Source organism: Echiichthys vipera (assembly GCF_963691815.1).
Source record: "Echiichthys vipera genome assembly, chromosome: 21".
In the NCBI taxonomy this organism is placed as follows: domain Eukaryota; kingdom Metazoa; phylum Chordata; class Actinopteri; order Perciformes; family Trachinidae; genus Echiichthys; species Echiichthys vipera.
Window position 1 is genome coordinate 10,454,927 of NC_139846.1, and position 16,982 is coordinate 10,471,908.

General features: G+C 40.3%; 2 protein-coding genes and 1 pseudogene across 3 annotated transcripts; 1 reads left to right on the forward strand and 2 right to left on the reverse strand.

The window, feature by feature from the left end:
- The first annotated feature begins 732 nt into the window (after window positions 1–732).
- On the forward strand, window positions 733–6,700 carry enosf1 (enolase superfamily member 1). The gene is made up of 15 exons (XM_083935837.1): window positions 733–825; window positions 907–1,009; window positions 2,075–2,190; window positions 3,181–3,267; window positions 3,343–3,369; window positions 3,452–3,524; window positions 3,621–3,659; window positions 3,910–3,992; window positions 4,080–4,202; window positions 4,277–4,411; window positions 4,874–4,915; window positions 5,000–5,129; window positions 5,362–5,461; window positions 5,548–5,629; window positions 6,413–6,700. The coding sequence occupies exons 1-15, from the start codon at window positions 745–747 to the stop codon at window positions 6,503–6,505; spliced, it is 1,314 nt and encodes a 437-aa protein (XP_083791963.1). The 5' UTR covers window positions 733–744; the 3' UTR covers window positions 6,506–6,700.
- Window positions 6,701–6,824: 124 nt separating this feature from the next.
- Window positions 6,825–11,246, reverse strand: tyms (thymidylate synthetase; the record flags this gene model as incomplete). The annotated part of the gene is made up of 7 exons (XM_083936065.1): window positions 6,825–7,231; window positions 7,310–7,381; window positions 7,485–7,660; window positions 7,772–7,873; window positions 8,643–8,817; window positions 9,181–9,254; window positions 11,030–11,246. The coding sequence occupies 7 exons, from the start codon at window positions 11,244–11,246 to the stop codon at window positions 7,094–7,096; spliced, it is 954 nt and encodes a 317-aa protein (XP_083792191.1). The 3' UTR covers window positions 6,825–7,093.
- Window positions 11,247–12,727: 1,481 nt separating this feature from the next.
- Window positions 12,728–15,787, reverse strand: LOC310963320 (clusterin-like protein 1; annotated as a pseudogene). The gene is made up of 6 exons: window positions 15,697–15,787; window positions 15,421–15,569; window positions 14,832–15,002; window positions 14,097–14,747; window positions 13,092–13,306; window positions 12,728–12,937 (listed from the first exon to the last, which is right to left on the reverse strand). The product of its transcript is annotated as a clusterin-like protein 1 (transcript).
- Window positions 15,788–16,982: the final 1,195 nt, after the last annotated feature.

Below are 16,982 nucleotides of genomic sequence, written 5' to 3' on the forward strand. Positions count from 1 at the left end.
TCTTTTTTTTTCTTTTTTACAACAATGCCATAATTCTTTCTGTCCTCCGCCGCCCGGGTTGTATAACCTCACTGCTATCACTGCAGAGACATGCTTACATAAAAACGCTCTGTGTAATGTGTCAGTGAGTTAAACAGTGATGAAACTCGTGGACTTGGTCACTTCACAGACACACAAAATGATTTGAGTGGCTATGGAACTCTTTCAAGAGTGGAAATGGTAAACGAAGCCACCACATTGAGTCGGAAACAACCATTTTCTCTTGTTAAATGTGAGCGACTGAAGAACTTGGGACTCTTTCATGTTCATGTCTCTAAAGCGGCTCTATTTGTATAGCAATAATGACCGTTTTTTACAGGGATTCTACCTTTGCATTTTGCTCCCATGTGGGCTTATTTGGACAGTATTATGATGGGGAATGACACTAATTGAGCTTGTAAAGAAGGGCTTTGTATATTATAAATAAAAAAAAAGACTCATTTTATAAAGTTATTAATTACACGGGCGACATTGCAAAAATATATTTGGGAGGGAGGTAGTGAGCGGAGACTCATCTGAGGAATTTGTACAATAAAGATGTGATTTTACAAAAGGGTGTCTTTTTATGAATGAACTGTTTTTGAACTGCATTTGTCCCTTTAAGTGGGTCAAGTTTAAACCAATGACAGGCTGAGGTGGGTGGGATGGACTCCTTCAGGTCACTCCGACAGAGTCACTGGCTGAGTCCCAGGACAAGGTGCAGAGATGTCGCCGACGGTTGTGAAGCTGAGGGTCAGGGACGTGAGGTTCCCCACGTCCGTGGAGCAGCACGGCTCTGACGCCATGGTAAGGAGCGCGCCTGTGCACCGGAGCAGCACCAGTGTGATTACATATGCAGTGACTGGTTCTCTCCCACTGTGACCGCAGCACCCCGAGCCGGATTATTCAGCCGCATATGTGGTCATCGACACGGACTGCGGGCTGAAAGGCTTCGGCCTCACGTTCACCCTGGGGAAAGGCACGGAGATCGGTGAGATTAATGCCGCGTGCACGTGATACCGTCACCTCAGAAACACGTACACACGGTGGCCTCGAGACCGTAGACGGCAAAGACACGGCAAACACTCACACGCGTATGTGATGCTGCTGCGTTCAAGTGCTCCCAATAAGCTCCGAATTTTGAGTGAACTTTTTGCTAGTTCCAGATATTGTAGGTCCCTTTATGAAAGATGAAAGAAATGGTATAAGGGGTCTTGTTTTTATTTATTTTTAAAAGTGATGATTGTGTGCTATCTAGGAAACATCAATCAAATTATGTTTTTTTTCTTCAAATATGATATCAATTTATTTTGAATTTACATCAACCTTTTGGGTTAAAAGCATAATTAATACAAAAGATATATACTGATATTTATATGTGTGTGTGTGTGTGTGTGTATACTAGTCTAATCTAGTCATATATATATATTTATATATATATATATATATGGGAGTATATATGTATTCTAAACTAATCTAGTCATCAATATATTATATATTGTTATACATTTATTTATTTATATATATATATATATTAATCTAATGTAGTCATCAATATATTATATATTGTTATACATTTATATATATATATATATATATATATATATATACATATTAGTCAAATCTAGTCATCAATATATGAATTATACAAACCAACTCTCTGCCCTGCATCCATCCTACACCGCTATATTTCTCCTCTTTATACATAACAACACTACCCAAAAATATCAAAAACAATATCAGTGTGCTTACATTTCATCCTTATTTCTAAACCTTTGGGAAAATAACTTTGATTACATCTTTTATTGAACTGTGTGATATTTTTACTACGTACGTTTCCCTTATTCTGACAACAGACAACATTTCTTTTCTCACATGCTTGTGTGCAAAGATGAACAGTGCACTGCCATCTAGATGTTTATTAAACACAATACAACCGAGTTCAGGTGCGTCTGTTCAAACACTAATACAGTAGAACAAGTGAAAAGTAGACTGACACGTTTAGTTTTAGTTTTCCTCCTTCTCGAGGCTGACCTGTGTTGACTGAAACCTGCAGTGGTGTGTGCTGTGGAGGCTCTGGCTGGACTGGTTGTTGGGAAATCCCTGCAGGAGATTGTGAGCGACTTCCGTGGATTTTACCGCCTCCTGACCAGCGATGGCCAGATGAGATGGGTGAGAACAACCAGGCACACAAGCACAGTAAAGCCTGCTATTTATATTAAAAGCATCTGTCTCGTTGGAGAATAAACTCCATAACTCCAATTCCTTGAGTTTATTTCCCTACCTGACTCTCATCTCACTAACCTTCTTGCTTACTACACCTTTCTGTATAGAGAAAGTGATTCAGATCCTCTTACTTGTCATGTGACATCTATCTCCTCATCCAGAACACTATGATTCATGGCATATAAATCAGCAGAAAAGGCTTCTCAGATACAAAAAGCATTTCATAACCGTAACAGAAACGAAATGTGATGGTTACGAAATTCCACCAGAGTAAGGCTGATGGGCCAAGACAAATAAACGTGAAAGGGTTTGCCTCTTAAATCCAGTAGTGCCGGTGCATGCAGCCATAAAAAAATAGGAGCGGCTCTTCGGATACAAAGAGAGGAAATAGACAAAAGGTAACAACATCTACTCAAATGACAGTCAAGTTCTCAATATCCTGCTAAATAATTTTACGCTTTTAACACACTTTTTACTCGGGCTGATAGATTTTTGAGGGGAAAATTCTCAGATATAGTGAATTTTAGAGCTGGGATGAAAATACACCTTTTCTATGTGGACTGTGCACCAATTTTGCACAGATATGATTCCTCAAAGGTATTCAGGAGACTGCTTTCCTAAATAAATACATTGATTAAAAGAATCTTCCACATTATTATACACACAATGTTTTACATGTACAGGAGTTAAAGCAAGAACCAATTTATGAGCTGTTATCCATTAGGAAATGTCTTAAATGTATTAAATTAAGTATTCTATGATTTCTATCTTTAACCACAACTTTACTTACATGTATTTTTAATTTTGCTATTCAATTTTCAGTCTGCCCTGTGTTTCTGCCCACTTAACACATTTTTTTCAGTGCTATCATAGATGTAATGTTGAACTTATATAGGGGATGTCATAGGTATTTGTTTTAAACTCTCATGTGAACAGCTAGGCCCAGAGAAAGGAGTGATCCACCTGGCCACGGCTGCGGTCCTGAACGCTGTGTGGGACCTGTGGGCGAGGGCAGAGGGCAAGGTGGGAACTGTTTGATTAGAAAAAGCACCATTATGAAACATCATGACTCAACAGCTGTGATCATTTTCCCTGCAGCCGCTGTGGAAGCTGCTCGTTGACATGGTGAGTCACAGGACAATTTATTTCATTTATATCCACGATGTGACCACAAGGGAAATCTCATGGCTTATGTGTGTCAATTCAGGATCCGAAGCAGATTGTCTCCTGCATTGACTTCAGATACATCACCGACGCGCTTACAGAGGAGGAGGCACTCGGTGAGGCTGGTTTATGACGTGCAGTACATGTCCAGTACAGTCTGAAATGTCCCTATGCGCAGTTGAGTCAAAGCTTTCTGTTTGTCTTTCCCTTAGATCTGCTCATGAAAGCACAGGAAGGCAAGAAGCAGAGAGGTACAAAGAGTCTTTTACTAAATATCATCTTGTTCCAGCGTCCTTGATCAGAACAGACACATTTTCGTCTTCGACCTTCACTTTAATCTCAACTACACACCTGTAAAGTGTTGTGACTGTATCCTGCACGGTTAGGCCGCAGACACACAGACATAGAAAGATGTAATCGCCCCCTGCATTCCACGATTACTCTATTAAAACACACTTGTCCTCCGGTGTTTATTACCTGCGTGGACTGCTTCTTTCCCAGAGGACCACATGTTGCAAAAGGGTTATCCCGCCTACACCACCTCCTGTGCATGGCTCGGATACTCGGACCAGCTGCTCAAACAGGTCTCTGAGCTATAAAATACACGCCATGTCACAGGTTGTATAAAACATTTTTTATCAAATAACCGTGACAGTTGTGTGTTTCTGCAGCTCTGCACAGATGCACTTAAAAGCGGTTGGACCAAGTTCAAGGTGAAAGTCGGTGCTGATCTGGAGGACGACGTACGCAGGTGTCGCCTCATAAGGCAAATGATTGGACCCAATAACACTTTGGTAAGGCTGGTGTTTGCCCCACCATTGTGTTTACACTAGGAAATAACTGTAGTAACGGGTTTTTTTGCGTTGAGATGATCGATGCCAACCAGAGATGGGACGTGGCCGAGGCCATCAGCTGGGTGTCCTGCCTGGCTGAGTTCAAACCTCTTTGGATCGAGGAGCCCACGTCTCCAGATGACATTTTGGGTCACGCTGCGATCTCCAAGGTGAAACAGGAAATTAGATTTTCCAACTTGTTCGTGCGTTTGTGTGATGAAGACCCGGACAGATGAGACAGTGGGCGAGCCTAGAGATGCATGGTTTGAGTCTCATTTTGGTCATTGGAAGTCTCTTTGTGGTTGTTTTGTGTCTCTTTGTGGTTGTTTCGTATCTTTTTGTGGTTGTTTCGTATCTTTTTGTGGTTGCCTTGTGTCTCTTTAGTGTCGTTTTGTGTATCTTTGTGGTTGCTTTGTGTATCTTTGTGGTTGTTTCCTGTCTCTTTGTGGTTGTTTTGTGTCTCTTTGGGGTTGTTTCGTGTCTCTTGTCTCTTTGTGGTTGTTTTGTGTCTCTTTGGGGTTGTTTGGTGTCTCTTTGTAGTTGTTGTGTGTCTCTTTGCCGGCCGGACCCCCGTTCAGTAATCCATCCGTGGTTAAAGACGTGATAAAAGATGTTTGACTTTGTTGCTACAGGCTTTGGCTCCACTCGGGATTGGAGTGGCAACAGGGGAGCAGGTCAGAGCTTGTGTTTGTTCTAGCATACGTATCACTGGCTGATTGAATTGATAGTTTCTCGGTGGGTAACTGTTTCCTCTCCAGTGTCACAACAGGGTGATGTTTAAGCAGTTCCTCCAAGCCTCGGCCCTGCAGTTTGTCCAGATAGACAGCTGTCGGCTGGGCAGCGTCAACGAGAACCTGGCTGTGCTGCTGATGGCTCACAAGTTCCAGGGTAGAACTCACCACAACAATCACACAAGCATCATATATAGGGCCCCGACACTGACAATATTACCATTTTTTTCTTATTTTATTGACCCTCGAAATTGACAAAAGAAGTAAAAAATATAATAAAGGTCAAAGAAAAGTACAAACTCCATTTCTAATTGATGTATTCAGTTGTATTCAGGGCTCCAAAGTATGAAACACATGGCTACAAACCCATACTACTGTTTTACCCTTAGTGCCTGTTTGTCCTCATTCTGGAGGAGTGGGTCTCTGTGAGCTTGTCCAGCATCTGATTCTGTTCGACTACATCTGTGTGTCTGGAAGTCTCAGCAGCCGGTAAGAGTGCCTTTTGTTTTTGTCCCCAGTTAAGAGCTCTTCACTGTAACTTATAAGCACACATCTGCACCATTTTGCCTTCCCAGAATGTGTGAATATGTGGATCACCTGCACGAACACTTCACCAGTCCTGTGGTGATTCATGATGCCCACTACATGCCTCCCAAGGTGAGATGGACACATGACAACTATTAATTACAAAATTAACCTCTGCGTTATTTAATTAAAACTTTTTCACCTTCACATCTTCCACACTTGTTGCTTTATCCCAGTAGTGGAAGAAGTATTCAGATTTTTTGCTTTAGTAAAAGTAGCAAAAATACTGTATAGAAATACCTTTACAAGTAAAAGTCACGCATTTAAATTCTAACTTTTAAAAAAAAGGTATTAGCATCACAATATACCGTACAGTACATAAAAGTACTTATTATGCAGAATGACCAATTTCAGAATAATGTATATAATTGAATTATAACACATTGCACTATAAACGTCAGTTTGTGCAGCTGGTAAAGGTGGAGCTTATTTCAAATTTGAATTCTCATTAAAACCATGTTTAATGACCACACCTTTAGAAATACATGGTTCCTTATGTTCAGCATCATCCACATTTAGCAAGTGTCCCAGACACAGCAACAGTGTTTTATTTTGCATCAATGAAAACATATTTGAATCTTTATGCAAACAGAAAGTGCTAATTTTATTCATGGTTTTCAGTATAAAACTATTAATATGCCATAATACTGTCACTAAAATACAGTTTCATACATATAATTTGTTGATATTTTGTGTAAAATCTGAATCAGCAAATTAACTACAGCTACCTAATAAATGTTGTGGAGTAAAAAGTATTTCCCTCTTAAATGTAGTGAAATATTCAAAGTGCCTATACTACACTAGAGTGCTTTACTTGAGCCACTTGTTTGAGTTCACTGTGCTTCTTGTTTCCAGGATCCAGGCTACTCTTGTGAGATGCAGGAATCATCAGTGCAGAGACACCAGTACCCTGAAGGAGATGTTTGGAAGCTGAACATAAATAAATGAGGACTTCATCTAAGACGTTTTACCGAAGGCTCATTTAGACGTGAAATGAGTCTGAGTTCAGTTGAATGCAGCACACACTTTCAAAGTCAGACTTTTGTAAAGTTTAATGTGTTTTGCTGCTCGGCTTCTGTTGGGTCAGTGATGATTCTGTGCACAAACAAGCTGACAAAAATGTAATTTCTTTATTTACAAATTAAGATATTAATATTAAACATGCAACAGATCTAACTGACATTTGTACCATGCAACCAAAACAGTCTTCCTCCAGCATCTCATCTCATCTTCAACCGCTTATCCGGGGTCGGGTCGCGGGGGCATCAAACATAATACATCAGACGTTCAACTACAGAAAAGCTGACATGAGATTTGCTTTTTATACTGACAGATCTCACTTTTCTGTAAGAACTTGGTTTTGAAGTGCTAGTTCTGTGATTTGGATGAACTAGACTTTTAAATAAACATTTAAAAAAAAACAGGAGTGAACGACACATATGGTACATATAAGGCAATGTGATCATAGAGTTTCTAAACCTTCCACACATGCACACACATTTAGCCCTCGTCAGCATTAAAGTGTGGAGGGTTCTTTTACACAGCCATTTGCATCTTAATGGCAGGATGAGGGTTGTAGTCGCAGATCTCAAAGTCATCTGCACGGAAATCGTCGATGCTCTCCACTTTTCTGAGGATCTTCAGCTTGGGGAAGGGCCGAATCTCCCTCTGAAGCTGCACATAAAGACAGACGTGTGAGTTTGACATCGAGCAGAGAGCAGGGTGGAGGAACATCGTCTTTAACTAGCGCACCTGTACTTTGAGAGGTTCGATGTGGTTGATGTAAACGTGAGCGTCTCCCAGAGTGTGGACGAAGTCGCCGGGCTGAACGGACAATGTAAAAAAAAAAAAAAGGAAACATGGGAGCTGAGACGAGCACACAACAAAACGCTAAAAATGAGTTCTGACAAAAGCGCGGTGCTCTCACCTTGAGTCCTGTGATGTGTGCGATCATGTAGGTGAGAAGAGCGTAGCTGGCGATGTTGAAAGGCACCCCGAGGCCCATATCCCCCGAGCGCTGGTACAGCTGACACGACAGCTCGCCATCACACACGTAGAACTGACACAGGGCGTGGCAGGGGGGCAGAGCCATGAGGGGCAGGTCTGCAATAACATACACATAGGCAAGAGATTTAAAAATGATATGTCGCTACAGTCTGGATTAAAAGAGAGCATTTGAGCAGTTTAGGTCAGGTAGTTTTGTACAAGACGCACCTTTGGGGTTCCAAGCGCACATGATGATCCGCCGGTCCTCTGGATTCTTATTGATGGTGTCAATGACCTTCTGCAGCTGGTCAACACCTTGTCCTGTGTAATCTGTCAAAGGCATTGATCAAAAAGAATTATCATTTCAGAGGCACAGTAACCGGTTATGTGCGAGTAGCTGCAACTCCAATATGCATATGATCTCTTTCAAAGAAATAATTCTACCTCTAAGAAAGATTACATCATTTTTGCACCCAGCCAAGAAACAGACACGTAACCTTCAGTAAAACCAGGTCTTTTTGCACAGATTAAACTAATGAGATGTAACATGTTAAAGAGTGAACTATGGGAGTTGCTGGTAGGCTAATTTTGTTGTCAGGCTAGCCGCTTGGCCCTTTTTCTAGTCTTTATGCTGAGCTAAACAAACTGCAACCTCATATTTGCTGTACAGACATGAGTGATGTCATTCTTAACCAAATAAAAGGGATTTCCCAAAATGTCAAAAAGTTCATTTTAGATTGCAAAAATTAGTTATGTAGCTGTTATTATAATTATTTTATCTATAAACACACTTTGTTTTCTCTAAAAATAGAAATCTAATTCATGAAGATTTACCCTCAACCAGTTTGAATTTATATTTACAATTCAAATCTCCACTCATACTTTGTATGATGAAATGCCAAATGACTTTCATTATACAACCAAATTTCTTCACCTTGAATTATAATTAAATAGTAGTTGATTGCATTTGTGGTGACTTGAAAAAAAACACTATTTAAAAAACAGAGATGCGTGGATAAGGATACCAAACAGCAACTGAAAGCAAAACAAGCCTTTGTCACTACACGGTAAACTGGCTGGAGCTTTGCTGTAACTCTACCTGCATGCATGTCAGTGTACTCGGCACCGTAGTGCCTCCACTGGAAACCATACACGGGTCCCAGGTCGCCTTCCTCTCTCTCTATGAACCCGAGGTTGTCCAGGAAGCTCCGGGATCCATTGGCTTCCCAAATCTTCACCCCTTTCTCTGAGAGCTCTTTGGCATTGGTGGAGCCCTGCGACCACACAGTAAAAGAAACACGAGAGCCCAAATTCAGTGCTTTTTGACACAAAACCTACATGTGAGCTTAAAAACGGTCAACTCAAGCGAATTGCAAGAAATATTTTTTCAGCTATGTTGGTTGTCCATGTAGGTACTCTGGTTTAGGTTGAGATACTCATCGAGGAGACTTCTGTATCTGATGATTAAACAGTTGTTTAATATGAATTTTTTCCAAATGTGGATTTATCAATAGCTAAGTGATAAGACTCAAGACAATTTACATGAGTTCAAACCACTGTCAAAGTGAGAAAATAAATTGGGTGACGTGACCCTTTAAAAAAAAAAAGGGGGTCAACTCTCGTTTCATCATGCTCACCTTAATAAACCACAGCAGTTCTTCAAGGATCCCTTTCCAAAACACTCGCTTGGTCGTCAGCAGGGGAAACTGATCTACAAGTAATCAGGGAGAGCTCATTTGACATTAACATCAACAACAACAACAAAACTATAAAGATCATTTAGATGTGGTTATTCAAATTATAACCAAGATATGGGAAATTATGAAACAGTGCTCCCTGGTGGACAAACTATGTATGGATGACACTGTTTAAACCACCATAAACATCTCTTTTCTATTAATGTACAAAATCTGTAATAATCTCATTTCATTCAGTCAATGTATCCGCTGGGTTCTTGTACCGCAGCATTTATGCACTGAATCCCTTTTACTCTACTTCACTATTTTCATTTTATGCCGTTTTAAACTAAAATGCTGAAATACTGTGCTTCTCACCTCACTGTGTTGATTTGACCGCTTTATTTATTTATTAGATATTAGATAAGATAGTCGTTATTGTCTCACAAGTGAGAAATGGACATTGTTGCTGCAGCAAAGTGGATGGAAAAAAATATAAACGTATAAAATATCCCAATATACACATATACAGTAAAGTAAGATTTAAAAAAACGAACCCAAAAGGGAAGCACTGTTTATTTATGAATCCCCAATAGTGTGTAAATCTCATAGTAGGGTATATGACTGCGGTCAAGTGAGCTGCTCAAACCAGCCGCACCAACATTTCAAGTGCGCCCTTATTACAGAATGTATGCTTAAGGCACGGAACTTCCGGTTTTCAAAACAAAACTTTGATTTTCGAAGGCAGTAAAAACAGACGTGCCGATGAACTAAAATGTTATACATCTGATGCTTTCATACTAATGTCTTGCAATAAATGACATTTTGTACCTTAATACTACGTTTACCGCTCACTGACTCAGTATAGAGCATATTTACTGTATATCTTTTGAGAAATTCAGCCTTAAAGTTCCTTTTTTTGCATTGATAAAAGGCATTGTGTGCAATATTTACTCTACTGTAAAATCCCTTTCATCCATCATTTCTGACGCAGGTTGATACAGTTGACCTCAAGACCACCCTGACTATTCACTCACTCAGTATGAAGCAAATTTAATGTATAGGTTTTGAGAAAGTCTGCCTCGAACTTCCGTCTTACCTTCTGAGGTCAACTCTATGATTCTTTGTCAGAAATTATGGATACAAGGGCTTTTACAGTAGAGTAAATATTGCACATAACGCCGTTTTCATTGCAAAAGAAAGAACCGTGAGCCAGAATTTCTCCAAAACTCTACAGTAAATATGCTTGATAGTGAGGGAGGGAATAGTCAGGATTGCCTGAGATAAACTGTATCATTCTTTGTCAGAAAATGTGGGTGAATGGGATTTTACAGTAGAGGAAATATTGCACATAATGCCTTATTGCAAAAGAAGGAACCTTGAGGCTGCATGTCTATTTTACTGCCTTCGAATAACCGTTTTATTTTGAAAACCGGAAATTTGCTTGCTCCGTGCATTTCGCACACATTCTGTAATACGGGCGCACTTGAAATGTGGTTTGACCACGAAAAGACGAACGGCGGCTCACTTGACCGCAGACAAACACCACAATATAGACATATAGAGTAAAGCAAGATTTAAAAAACTAATCCAAAGGGATGCACTGTTTATTTATGAAACCCCCAATAGTGTGTACATCTCATAGTAGGCTATATGACACACTGAAGAATGCATTTCTGCATGAATTACACTTACAGTTTCTATTGGATTTTGAACGCAGGAGTATTTTTACATTGTACCTGAACACTTCCTCTGTCACTCTTTGTTCACAACATTTAGCGTTTACAGCTTTAAGAGGAAGCCGCCGTACCTCGCAGGCTGTATCTGGCCTGAGCACCGAACACAGAGACGACCCCGGTCCCGGTTCTGTCCCCCTTCCTGCGGCCGTGCTGCAGGATGTACTCGATCTGATCCAGATACCCGCGTTCATCACACAAAACACCGAAGTTCTTCTTCTGCTCTTCCGGCCGCGTCTTCTTCTCCGTGTCGCACTCTTCCGCCGTGTGTATTTCCGAGGTGGCGGGCATTTCCGTAGACAAAAGAGTACACGGTTTGGTGCAGATGTGTGTTATTTTGTCGTCGTTGTCAACGGTGGATTTTCCCGGGTGATTTTAGAAGCGCCGACTGTCCGTCCCACACGCAGCTGAGCACCGCTTCCGTTATGACACAAGATCTCGCGAGAATACTGAAAAAGCGCCCTGTTTTTTTCTTTTCCTTTTGTAACAACCTTTTTTTTGTCTATTTCTTACATGTTTTTATTTATAAAAAAGTTTACATCAGAAAAAGCATTGCAGATATATCATTCACATTGACAGAAGCTCAAATTAAATGCAGTTGTTCCCCTAAAAACATTACAAAACCTGGGACAAAAACTACAAAAGTATTTTAAAAAAACTACAAAACGTGTTTTATAGCTCTTTCTTAACTGTCAATCACAAAATATGAATTCAATGATAGTAATAGTAATAAAGTTTATATAAAGGGTTCATTTGGAAAAACAGATATGACCATTTTTATTTATTTGACTTTTTTGTGTAATCTGGGGGATATCAGTTAGACCGGCTTTGTTATTGTTAAGAGATCTACAATTTTACTTTATTTTCATGAATATTTTTTTTACTGTGCACTCAAGGGGCTATCAATCCAACCTGTGTTGGTTTATTCATTTTTAGAATGGCTTTTATTTGTTTTCAGATCAATTAATCAAATCAATCAAATCATAGTGAGTTATTATTGTTGTTATATTCTATTATTATAAAATTAAAGCTATCGATGAGCTCTTTCTACAGCTAAAAGGATACAATGAAGTCTAAATCCGTCCAGAGTAAATTATCAAAAACCGAAAGATAGGATTGAAAGTTAATTTTTAAATATATTTCAAAAATATTGTTTATTAAGTAAAGTGTCATGAATGCATATTGTTCTAAAAACTGCAGGAAAACTAAAAATGCTGTTTTAATGATTTAAATATCAGCTTTACATATATACAAACATTAAATTCAGAATTAAGGTTGAGGAAGTCATGAACCCTGCTTTCTTTGGATGACAACAACAAGAATGGTTCATGCAGAATGTACATTGTTTTACTGCCGAAACATTTAAAGAATTAAATCATATAAACTGTGTAAAGGTGCATTTTATGTATTACAAAGATCCTCTCAGTTGTCGGAGAAATCAGACTCTTTATTCAGTATCTGAAGGTAACGTGTGGATGCTGGAATATCCACATTCAAGTGGGGAAAAAAACATAAAACTGTTTTAAAAGAAAATGAAAACTGAAGGTGTACAGAAGGTAGATTCACACGAGCAAGTCAGTCAACTTAAATAGGAAGAAATATTACTAACCGGGCTTGCAAATAATCTTTTAATACAAAGGTATGCATCATTCTGGATTAGAGCACATAACATTTGCATTGTGAGTTTCAGAGTTTGAAGAAATGCCTATGAATTTTCCAGAAATGGTGTAAAGTTGGCTGTTTAAAATCATTACATTTAATTTGACTCAACTTTAATTTGGGATGCTGCGGGGATCACTACATTGAATCTGCTGTTTATAGAGTGTCAGAGCCTCTTGGGCTACATATTGGATAAAAGCAGGGTCTTCCACCTCCAGCTCTGCCGGGACTGAGACGCTTACTGGTGCAGAGTCCAGTACGGTTACCACCGCACTGCTGTCAGCTTTAGGCCTGATGCTTTTCACCTGTTGCTGTGATTTCACCTGAAAAATAAGATTGAGTGACTGCAACGGCATCAGTGATGGTAATGCAAGGCTGTTAAATCTTGTCATTTTTAATTCAAACCTTGTCAATTCATTTGAGGGATAAAGTAAGATAAGATAAAGTCTGACAATTCCAACATTACTACAAACGTACTGTGATCACACTGAAGATATTGTGTGGGCCCGCTGTGCTGTTGGACAGCTGGCTGATCCAGCCGTACTTGTCATCCATGTTTCTGAGCCATCTCTGTGCGTCCGCCGTGTGTCTCTGGACCAGCTGCAGCCTGTCGTGGTGCTGCTGACGGGAGGCGTTGAACAGCATGTACATCTCCTCCATCTCAGACTGTAGCTGCTGGACGCTGGGACACTCTGTACGTACAAACAGTCACATACATAGAAGCGTGCATGAATTCCGGTGTGCATGGTAGAGTCAAGAACAGAAAAACTTTACAACTTTGTCAGTAAACCTTTATTTTCTGAAGTCAGCGCCTTAACATATTTAACAAAGAGCCATTCACAGATTACTGTAGATTATTCCGTGGCTAAAATGCTGCAAAATCTAGGAATTTCCCCCAACTATTATCTAAAAAGTGCATAGTGAAAAATAATTAGTGGATTAATTCACAAAAAAGTAATCGACAATTTTGGTAATCGATTAGCTGTTTAAATGAACAGTTCCAGCTTCTTTAATGTGAGACTTTGCATTTCTGTTTTAAATCAGCGAAACATTTCATATTTAACAAACTAAATATGAAATAAGCAATCTCAAGACACCATGGGCTGTGGGAAAGTGTGAAGGGCATTTTGTGAATTTTTGAATATTGTTTTTTTTTAATACTTTTTACAATCTAAGTAACAATCAGCCAAATAACTGAAAATAGCAATCATTAAAATATTAGTTTCCTGCTGAATGTTTCGCTCATAATGCCTATTACACCCTTTCAGTTGAAATAAGTTTGCAAGACTTCAGAGCTAACGGCAATTTGTTAAAGATCATTTTTAATTGTCCCTCTGGGTAAAAAGCTTATTATTTGGGCCAGAACTTTCATTTAAGCTTAAAATAGGAACATTTTTGCACATCTGTACTATACTGTACTGTACTATCTGACTGCTAAATATATATGGAACCAATATGATCACTAACAAAACAGTTATTTACCTTTTAGCAGATAATCTTCACATGTCTCGCACAGACTTTTGAGCTGCCAGCACTCTGATGATTGTCTGCGGAGTCGTCGGCACAGATATCTGCTCTGGGACTGTCCCAAAGCAAAGACAGATCCTGTATTGTAGATAGACAATAACAGTTGTTACAGTGGATGTCTTCATTTTATATCAAAGTGCAGTGCTACAAACATCAGATACCTGTGCTCGGTTGCTGAAAGTACTCCTCGTCTTCTTGTATTTCCTCAAACACATCAGTGACTGTGAAGCTGAATTCTTTCAGCACATTCCTTCCAAAGTAGGACACTGAATCAAGGATGTGATCCAGACCCAACGTCCCGAAGAAGCCCACGCTCGTGTCACCTTGCGTGGCTGACAGCGGGCTGGGTCGCGCCTCTGTGGTGAAGGCTGCCAGAAAGGAAGGCCCGAACACCTGCTGCATCCTCTTCGCCAGTACGGCGCTCTGGTTGTACAGGAGGCTGGTGCTGGACAGCAGCTGGGTGAACGATGCATCTGCCTGCAGAAGCTCCAGATGTGCTCCATCGTTCTCAGTAGAGTTGGTTTCACCCACATTCTCCTCCTTTTGATTGTAAACGTGCTCTTTGGCTTCCAGCTGGGCAGACATTTTCCTGAAAAACTCCTCCACCTGCAGAGAGAGATTCTCTTAAATGTCAATCATATCTATTTGAAGGTCTGAGACAGTTATAAAGGGAATATGCCGAGGTCGAACCTTGAATGAGAAAGAGGCGAAGCCACGACGACACGTAGAGGTATAGAAGGCCTTACAAGTATCTTCAAGACACGGTCGACACTCCTCAAAGGATGATTTGGTTAAATCTTGACATTGTTGCTCAGCCTCCTCTAGTTTCTGCTCTGTTTCCTGGACCAGCTGCATTGCTCCCTGAGGGAACCCCACAACAAAAAAATCCTGTCACACATACATTACATCTTATAAGAAAGAGAGGATAAGATGTGGTTTGGAGCCTTGGCACCAAGCCTTTTATTTTGAAATGACGTAAAAAAGAAAAAAAAGAAAAACAGATTAATCTGACAGTTCATATATCCTGGCTGCAGTAAAACTACACGCCAACTCCCCTAATCCTTCCCCACTCCCCCATTCATTCTTCACTGTCTGCTTTGAGGTTTCTCTGGGAGGCTTTGTGTGGCTTTGCCTTCATGAGGCAGGAAATATGTCATGGACAAGTTACCACACAAAGACTGGCGTGGAACTGCACTGGTCATGTTCTGTGAGAGGTTATTGTGTTTGAATACAGCCTGACTTCATGGTACTTTAACTGTGGAAGAAACACAAATGTAACCGTCTTCTTGTCACTGCTGTGTCTCAGGGCGTCCATGAGATGTCTGTGCTTCTCCTCCTTTTTCTCCATCGTCTCCTTCACCTGCTTCACCCCCAGTAACGCTCGCTTTATCTCCTCCTCGACACACTGCTCTCCTGCTGCAGACAGCTCTACACACACACACACACACACACACAGACAAATACACACACACAGACACCACATATAATCAAATTATGCATCCAATGTTTGTAAGCAAAAGCACATCTGAGTGTTTTCTCTAGATGAAGGCCTCACTTTGCAACGTGTCCTCGCTCAGTGGAGGAGAGTCAGCTGCACAGAGCAGGACTTCAGTGATGCAAATAATTTGAACAAGCAGCCTCTTCATCATGGATCAAGCTCTGTAAAAAAAAAACACACAGTACCGTAATACAAACAAAAGATGCTTGAACATTTAGTGGAACATGTTATGTAACCTGCCACAAGGTGGTGCCATTTCTCAAGCTTTAAACATAGAAGTCAAATGAAAAAAGAATACAACAATAAGGGCAGGTAGTTATCCCAATGTGCATTCATAAGCATGAAATTAAACACCAATGCAAAGCCAAAAATCACCAAAAGAGATCCCTGTTAACTAAAGTCCCAGCAGTCAACAGATCTAATCACATTATGCTATAACAATGATAAATAGCAATAATACAATGACATATTATGAACAGTCATGACCGAAAGAACGAGGTCGCGGGTACAAGCGGCAGAAATGTGTTTCCTCAGGAGGGGGGCTGGAGTCTCCCTTAGAGATAGGGTGAGAAGTTCAGCCATCCGTGAGGAACTCAGAGTAGAGCCGCTGCTCCTTTGCGTTGAAAGGAGCCAGTTGAGGTGGTTCAGGATCATCTGGTAAGGATGCCCCCTGGGCGCCTCCCTAGGGAGGTGTTGCAGGCACGTCCAGCTGGGAGGAGGCCTCGGGGAAGACCCAGGATCAGGTGGAGAGATCATATATCCACACAGAGCAGCACACAGGCACACAGAGCAGCAAATAACGACAGTGCAACTATACAAAAACATTTTAACCTAACACAAGAATAAAGTGTAGGAGAAGAATAAGTGTCAGGATGTTAGTGTGTTAGTACAGGTAGAATAAGTGTCAGGATGTTAGTGTGTTAGTACAGGTAGAATAAGTGTCAGGATGTTAGTGTGTTAGTACAGGTAGAATAAGTGTCAGGATGTTAGTGTGTTAGTACAGGTTAGAATAAGTGTGTTAGTGTGTTAGTACAGGTTAGAATAAGTGTCAGGATGTTAGTGTGTTAGTACAGGTTAGAATAAGTGTCAGGATGTTAGTGTGTTAGTACAGGTTAGAATAAGCGTCAGGATGTTAGTGTGTTAGTACAGGTAGAATAAGTGTCAGGATGTTAGTGTGTTAGTACAGGTAGAATAAGTGTCAGGATGTTAGTGTGTTAGTACAGGTAGAATAAGTGTCAGGATGTTAGTGTGTTAGTACAGGTAGAATAAGTGTCAGGATGTTAGTGTGTTAGTACAGGTAGAATAAGTGTCAGGATGTTAGTGTGTTAGTACAGGTTAGAATA